At 40.6% G+C, this 8,794-nt stretch overlaps 2 protein-coding genes across 2 annotated transcripts in view; one reads left to right on the forward strand and one right to left on the reverse strand.

Moving 5' to 3' along the window:
• Mvd (mevalonate diphosphate decarboxylase) overlaps nt 1-8,794 on the reverse strand; it is a 106,740-nt gene that overhangs the window by 74,929 nt on the left and 23,017 nt on the right. The window lies entirely within an intron of this gene.
• LOC143357436 (uncharacterized) lies at nt 6,969-8,616 on the forward strand. Its single transcript, XM_076793940.1, has 2 exons — nt 6,969-7,676; nt 7,752-8,616. The coding sequence occupies exon 2, from the start codon at nt 8,073-8,075 to the stop codon at nt 8,571-8,573; it is 501 nt and encodes a 166-aa protein (XP_076650055.1). The 5' UTR covers nt 6,969-7,676; nt 7,752-8,072; the 3' UTR covers nt 8,574-8,616.

Below are 8,794 nucleotides of genomic sequence, written 5' to 3' on the forward strand. Positions count from 1 at the left end.
TGTACTCATCACACGGTTAAAAAATAAATTTCACCTGCTATTGCTTTAATAATTTCATCACCCACTTTGTGCTAGAGATTCTATTCTTCTGTTATAAATATATAGTAGCTAGATATACACAAAATGTACATTATTTTTTAAGAAATTATCAATGGTCAACAAATCGTACAGCAATGGATTAATCACACTATATTATAAACCTAAACGTAATTAAAAAATAAAATAAAAATTGAACAAGTTAATTGTAAGACGCAGGAGTTAAATGAATATGTATTCCCTCTTTTAATAGTTTTAATAAGTCGGAAATAATATAGCGACACTGTTCAATTCTTCTAATGTGTATTTGAACAATCCATTTTTGTCATAAATGCGTATTCTAGCAATAGAATATAGACGCAACGGCGTCGCGTCGAAAGAATGCGCCTCGCCGCGCAGGTAAATAACAATAAATCGCTATAAAAATTCAATTCTCATAGAAACTATTAACCACTGGATGCCCAGCCCCGTGGCCGTTAGTTTCCCATTAAAAAAACGCGCGTAAATTAATAAATTTACTCCGCTCGAGGCTCCCCGTCGTGAAAGTACACGCCTTCGGGGCTTGACGAACGTTCTCGGAAATAAAGATCGACCTATCGATAGATTTCGAAAAAAAACTGGACTGACGTCGTCCTAAGGAGCAGTTCGAAAAAAAGAGAGAAAAATAGGAAAAACGTTTCTAGTGATCGATCACGGTGCCATGACGATATCATGGTGGCATGATGTAGGTCAGCGTCGATTATCGTTGCATCGTCAGCGAGAGGAATCTCTCGCGATGGATCCATATGGATCGCGGAAAGAGGACGAGGTAGGAGGATAGATTTGCCGGTTGAAAGGGGGAAGGGAGAAACATAGAAAGTGGGAGAATGGGAGAAAGAGAGAGAGAGAGAGAGAGAGAGAGAGAAAATCAGCGTTAACAGAAGGGATACAGAATCATGAGAGAAAAGCCCGAGTTTCGCTAGCGATGGGATCAAAGTAGGATGTGCTAATTAACTTTCCTGACAAATTCCTTTGGCAAGGAAGTTATTAATAGGCTGAGAAGCTTGCATCTATAGCAGAAAGAAGCTTCTGAATACTACAAAAGAGAAAATGTAATAAAACTGGATATTGTTAATTTACCGAGACTCGGTAAAAGCAGTTGAAGCAGTTCTTGGAACAGCAGTTTTTAAAAATTTATCTATGAAAAATTTGCATAAACTATTGCAGGCTAACTCAGTATCATTATCTGACACGTTTATTATTTACATCAGAATAATATTAACCCCTTGCCCTACAATGAGTCAGACTCGTGATGAAGGGTCTGAACACCGTCTAATAAATATGTTATTAATTTCCTTTAAAATTCTATTTCGTTGTAGTCGATATTATAGCCTTTGGAGAAAATATACAATAAATAAATATAATAAATTTCTTGTTTTTCTAATAGTAGTGCAAGGGGTTATTTGGCGATACTCAGTAGTTCGAAACACAGTACTTTGTTCAAAAAATCGATTTTTCATTAATATCGCTTCTAGCAATCGCAGTTTTATAAAATTAGGTTCAAACATAACTTAAGACAGTAGTAATGATATTTCTGAGTTTTCTTTTTGATAAAATGACTATTACCTGTGACGTTATTTATGGAACAACTTCGGCACCGGCACCAAAGCAGGATGAATGATTAATTGAAGTCCTAGTAATATGTAAGTGCACAGCATTCAGAAAGTGATTGCGAGCTTCGATAATTTATAATGTCTATAAAATAGGATGAAAAATGCTTTCGCGTACTTGCAGATCTTTTTCAAATGAACAATGGAGGGTGTAGATACTCCGACCCATCGCTAGCGTTCACTAGGCTACGCGAGGAGAGAAGGTGAAATGGCCCCCCGCATAATTGATTATGCGTCGATGCACACGCGATCTCCCCTTCTACGACAATGGAAAGATCGGTCGGATACTGTTCTGCGAATGGTGTCCACATGTAGCAGATCTCTTGCAGCTTTCTATGGTGGTCAAAAAAAAAAACAAAACAAACCCGAACGATCTAGTATAATACAAACATTAGTTAAAAATTAATAAAATAACTTTAATAAAAGTATAAAATCCAACTCAGGACTGACAAACTGAAATAAACCAGTAAAAGATCAAAATGGATGTCGAAATTGAATGTCGAGGCTTCTCTCGATCCCGTTCAGCCGATCATCGATTCATCGACTTCCTTATGATCGAAGAACTACGCGACGGATTATGACATCGATGAAAATCTCCCTCTGACTGCGTTATCTCCTCGGTGTGGTGACACAACGATTATGCGAGCTTAGGTTCTTTGCCTAGTGGAAACCAGTAAATCCTGTCACATCGATTCCATTCCGTTTCTGCACGTGTTGTGCGATTAACTCTATCGCCGCTATTAATTTCGCTGACACGGAAATTTGTATCTTAAATCGATAAGACAAGTCTTTTCCTCTCTCTCTATTTCTCTTTCTCTTTCTCTATCTTTTCCCTCCGGCTGTGTAATTGCACAACTGGCGCCCGCGTAATTGTATTCTAAACGCTAGAAACAACAGATAAGTGGACACAATGAGCGGCTTGATGACAGATGACTATGCGAAAACAATAATTCTTTGGTATCGCAAGAATGATAGATTCAGGGTACCGTCGTGTACATCTTGACAAACTTGACGTAAAGAAATATCGAAATAATATGCTATTTAAAATTGCTAATATTTCAAATAAATCAATATTATTTTTATTTCCAAATAACGGTATTAAGAATTACGGTGCCAAATAAATGATTTCGAATAGGTATTTCTTATTTTCATTTCAAATGAAATTTTCCCGAGTCTGGTGTAAGATAACAATTGTTCTCGGGGTGTATGAGTGAGTGACCGCGATCGTAACGTTTGAGAGAGCAGTTTGGAATCGGGAAAAGGCAGAAGATATTTTCACAGCAAAGAAGTACGACGTACTTGTACAGGTTAACAGTTACGAACTATCTAATAAATTCATTCTTAAATATACATTCTATCCAATTTATTTAAATGATTTCACTGCACACAAAAATGCAAAGAAATTAGTACAAGGGGAAACAATATAAACGCAACAAAATACAAATTCTGTCCGAAGAACTGCGTAAATTGCTATGACAATAAACAGTACTGTCCGTGTCTTCTGAAGGTACGTGGTTCGAGTCTCACCGGAGAATACAGTATAGCGAGGGCAAGTTGAATTTTTTAAAACTATTCCACGTATTTCGATGTTATTTTCTCCTAACCCGTCTGCAAGCTAGAGACAAATGTTATCCTAAAGATATCCTGCGCGCAGGCATCCGTTCTAATCGCGATCGCACCCAGTAACAAGCGACCTAGTATGTTAATACTTTCTCTTTCGTTAAGCATTCTTTTGTTCCCGGTCTATAGTGCACCTGTATTGTCCGGCGAAGGCACAGCTGTGCCCCGACAATGCGATAACAGGTCATGGAGGTAACGGCCCCGTGTTTTTTCCCTCCTTCCTGCGCTGCCCTCGAATTCGTTCAATGAATAGACGCCCAGGTATCTAGGAAATTTTTTTATGACCGGTTCGAACAGCGATCCTCCTCGTAAATGAACGCGGGCGATTGGTCGATCGATCGAAGGTCATCAAGATCGGCTTCAGACAATAAAAATGGTATGCGTATGCACGAGCTTGGATCAAAATCAATTTCCGCAGATCGCTGTCAAAAATCGCTGTCTAGTAAATATACAAAATAGGAAGGAAAACACTCTTTTCTGTAAAATTTCTTTTTCGATTTTTCACTCTCCCACGTGACAGAGAAAGATCTTGGTAAAACTGCCAAATCTGAAAGTAGCGATTTCACGCTGTAAAAAGAGCCCAGAATGATAATTCTACGATCATTTGTTACAAAGTTATAACAATTTAAAGATCAAGTTTTCGGCGGAAGTTTTGTGCTCCTTTAATTTTGCACGCCAATGTATACGCTTATTTGCCACGTTTTACACAGATCGATGTGGAAGTAATCGTGTCTTTAATTGCGAGAAACAGGAAGAACGTAAAGGGAGATTCGAGTAAGACAGTGATAAAGAGGGAAAACGTGAAGACAGAGGTGTATGCAGTAGAAATAAAAAGCACACCGCGGGGATGTAAGAAAGTGAGTCTCATTGTGACCATAATGGCTGCTTTCAAGTGGGACCTAGTGTGAGCCCACGTCTATTGTTAAAGTTCAAATGTGTAAAATCAGTGGTCTAGTTGAAACATCGGTGGCCATTTTGATTGCCCGACTTCCACGAACAATTTCTGTTGAACGTAACATCACATGATGATAGATTAGATGGTTGCATGTTCTGTTAAATGTTTCTCAGTGTTAGGCAACTTAGCAATATTTAATATAATGAATCAACACGATTGTTTAACACTTGGATGGCGAGGCCTGGGTCCGTTATAATTTCACTTAAAAGCTGTGCAATTGGGCGAAAAGATCAATGGATCTAGATAAAATTCCGTTGAAAATATATTTAAAAAATTGACGAACAACTGTCTAAATGGAATGAAAGATTGCCATCTGTACAATCACCAAAATTAACACCAATCGAGCCTTTTGAACTACATTTTAAAATGCTAGGAAGTGATCGGGAACATTTAAAAAAATTCGGAATGCAATGAGACAATGCTCGTTGGAGGCTGCAGAATTTTTCAGAACTGATCGGGTACTGTCCCCATTCTACGCCATAGAATATCATAATTCCCATGTGAACACGCGCAATCCGGCGTGCGAACGTCAACATCGATCATAACATCGGCTCGATTACCGGCGAACAAGATCTCCGATTATATCCGCGTGTATCCGCGCGATGTAACAGTGTCATCGCTGATTGCCAAGTACCCGGCGGGAGAGCCCTTGATTACAGATCGGTTAGGTATACGTGTACACGGTTAGGCAGATACGTGTACCCTGTGTAGATCAGCGTTTGGCGCCGGTGTCTGGCGCTCGTTGAACTCGCACGCGTACGCGTGTGCATTCTACTCCACGCAGATGCAACCAGCATCTAGATAATGCATATGCAAACCGAGCTTGTGCGCGTAGCATTCCATTCGGATTTCATAGGGAATGTTGACGAAGAACGTACACCGAATACACGGCAAATATCCTCGCGCAACGGGGACGAGTATTGATTTTACTCAATTGCCTGTTGCCTTATTAGACGGATGCATCCTGCACGGTTCGTCCCGCTGCGCTGGTGACAAATGATCTCTGAAAAACAACACGAAAAATCTTGTCCTTGTACGTTGTGCATCTTTAAACATTTGTGATTGCACTAAACTTTATGCTTCCTTATACAAAAGACGTTTCTCTTGCTTCGGAAGTACTATATGGCCTTACACTAGAATCCTGTATAGTTCTGTATAAACAATTTTATTTTATTCCCTTGTAGCATTGATTCGGGTACAGAAAAAATTTAATAGACTGCGGATTTTTGATGAAAGTAAATATTAATTTCAAGATACAGGTATAGACATTTATTTCTTTCATCAATCATTTTAATGAGTAGGAAATAACCCGACAGCATTCTTCAATTCTTTAAATGTTTAAATATTTGATTAACTTTTCTGGAGCATATCTCCTGTTACCTTTAAATGTACATTTTAAAGAGAACGTATTAATTCGACGTACCACCGTAATATTAACTCATTTAAAAAGTTGAAAAATCGGCGGTATAAATCTTGACGATCTCCGCAAGAAATTATCAAGCAGACAAGATGGCCGGTGACCTTTTGTGAAGGATGGTCTCCTGTTACCTTTTCCTGTAAATTTTAAGAACGACGTCGTGTGAATTGATATAGAACTTTAAAGAATCGTCTTTAAACATCTAAACAGTCTTCGCGGGACATGATGGAGCATCCAAAATGGCCACTAGCGGGCTGCATGGTAAAAACGAATTGAAAGTGCTCGATGTGGTTCTACGTACAGGCGCGTCGCGCGATGTCCTTCTACTTGACACTATCATGGCTGCTGTCTCATGGGTCTCGGGGGGTCACTGTCTTTTTGTAGCTGGCAATTCCAAGGAAACCGTACGCGTACAATTGGCTGCTTTGTATCTGTCCGTTGCGTGGTTTTTGCACGTGTCGGTCGGATGCGACGCGTTCCACAGGACACTGTGTTCTGGCGTGGAGCACGCCTGCTGCTGTCGTGTCCTTCTTCTTGGTTTGCTCCGTGCGACCGTACCGCGGGAATCCGGCCGGTCCAAGGGACGAGAGCCTGTGGACCACGTTAATGGCACCCGAGGACGTGAAGCCCTTCAAATTTTGACACCGCAGGATTTGCGTTTGTTACCGGAGATCCGTTCGCGTTCAACCGGCGAGGCGTTGGCTTCCACCGAGATGAAGGGATTTGAGCTGTCTTGGGTAAGGATCCTGCGTCGAAGAGGAAATAAAAGTGTTCCCTGAAGACGCTTCATCGACAGGTACGGTGAAATTGTGTGTGCTTATATTAATCACAGTTATTTTTAAAGCGTAGTGAATATTACAAAAGAGATATATAACATTAACTGATTTTAATGAAAAAAATTTAATATCTCCTTTTTAATATTCATTACGCTTTGAAAATAAGTATGGCTAATATAGGCACAGCAATCAGGTCCTTTACCCTACTGAAAAGATTTTCCCTCGATAGTCATGGCTTTAATTGATTTAACATTCTGTGAATATTATTGTCACTTGAGATATTGATTAACTACATCTGGCAACACTGTGTGAATATGTTAACACGTAAATCTCTTTTCTTTTAAAGAAAAGTCGAATTGTGAAATTGTGAAATTGTAAGTTGTATTTCGATGAAAATATCCCGAAATGAAAGTGTAATATTTTGGTTGCATATCGAGATGGTTAAAATGAGACCCATATTTAATTAGAATTAATATGCCTTCCACTACACGTGGAATACATTTTTCGATCTTGTTTTCAGGAAATCGTAGCAGTTCTGCGTAAGTTCCCACGAAAGGATGAAAAAAACAACAGTCCGACGGAGCTTGAAATAACACTTGCCGCATTGTAAGTACGGGAAACGATATTCATAAATATTTATCGTATTTGAACTACTATTAAAGAGTCAGTGTTTACTGAATACCGTTTAGTCTCGAGGCTGCGGCAAACGCGTGTCGGACTTCAATTCGCCGTTTGTTCGGCGTAAAAAATCGAAATTATTTGCGAGACCGTTCCAAGGAGCCGTTCGTTAAAACACAAAATCGCACGACGTATACGCTGGCTCGAAATGAAGTGGCACAGTGGTAGGAAAAACGATTCAATTCTCTCAAAACAAGATAGCACGTGATCATAATAAATCCTTTGGCTCGAGATGAAATAGCGAAGTAATTGAGCAAAAAACGATCTAATTGTCTCGGAATAGAATAACGCGTTTGTAACTTCCGGTCTCTGAAACTAAATAAAATACGTATCTTGACGAACTTTAACAGCAGATGTAACAGTTAACAAACATAATATGTTAATATTAAGATAAAAAATTAAGATAGAATTTTTCTAAGTCTGATTGTACGAATCAACTAATTCAACACTAATTGATACTAGTTAAAGTTCGAAAAGTGAAAGGCACCAATTGACGTTACCAGTCAACAATGTGTTATTTCTAACACTAATAATATTTTGATTCGGTGGGTATTCGAGCAATCATACGAGTCACTATAATCACTCCAAAAAAACTCTTATTCAAGTAATGTTCATTCTAGGTCAAGAGCAGTCCACGTGCTGCAATATATGCAAATAAAAAAATCTCTATCAGATGGAGGAAGGGGACGAGACCATCCAAGAAAGACTGAACGCGTTTGGCCCACTTTTAAACCAATAATTCTGATTCGGAGGGGGTTCGAACACCTAAATGAATCATTGTAATTACGTCAAAACATTCTTATTCAAATAATGTGCACTGTTGGTCAGTCTCAGTTCACGTGTTCCAGTATAAACAAATAAAAAAATGGCGATGGTCGATTGGAGGGGGCGTAGAACCCGGTGAACAAGCCGGAGCCGCCAGGGGACCATAGCCGAGGAAGATGGCGGGAGGAGGTGCAGTGAGGGAGAGAGAGGAGGTAGAACACGGTAAAGAGAGAGCAAGAAGGAGAGAGAGAAAGAGAGAGAGAGAGAGAGAGAGAGAGAGAGAGAGAGAGGGAGAGAGAGGGAGAGACTCGCGAGGAAAAGCTTTCGTATATACTCCCGGACGACGTGCGTACGCTCGGTCTCCAGGGTCCACAGCGTGTGGAGCGGCGCGGAGGAGCTCCAGTAGTAGCCGAGCAGCCGCGTCGAGACGAGACGAGACGAGACGGCACCGGAACGCAGCGGCGGCGTCCTTCATCGCCTCTTCTTTCAGTCGCCGCCGTTGCTTCATCCACGAACTCGCAGACTCGGCTGCAAAACCGAAAGCCTCGATCCACCACTGGTTCGTGGCCGGTTGGTCGCCCGAGACCCGAAGATCGAAAAAGGAAAAAGTCCCTGCGCCGAATCTGAGGTCAGCGGTTTGGAATCTTGGGGACCCTGAAGACCCGGGGACACCCTGAAGACCCTCTCCTCCTTGGACTCCCGAGAGAATCGTCAGAGCCTCAAAGGGCAATCCGTAGAACCAAAAAACAAGGCTGTTGGACAAGAAAGGCGAGGAAGATTGTTGCGAAAGTTGGACCCTCGAAGAACAGGCTTAAAGAACTTTGAAGAATCTTGAAGAACGAGACAATTGGACAAGAAGGACAGGAGAGATCGTCGGTGAAGTTGGAAAGGCTTCTCT

Source organism: Halictus rubicundus, chromosome 9, assembly GCF_050948215.1.
Source record: "Halictus rubicundus isolate RS-2024b chromosome 9, iyHalRubi1_principal, whole genome shotgun sequence".
Classification (NCBI taxonomy): Eukaryota; Metazoa; Arthropoda; class Insecta; order Hymenoptera; family Halictidae; genus Halictus; species Halictus rubicundus.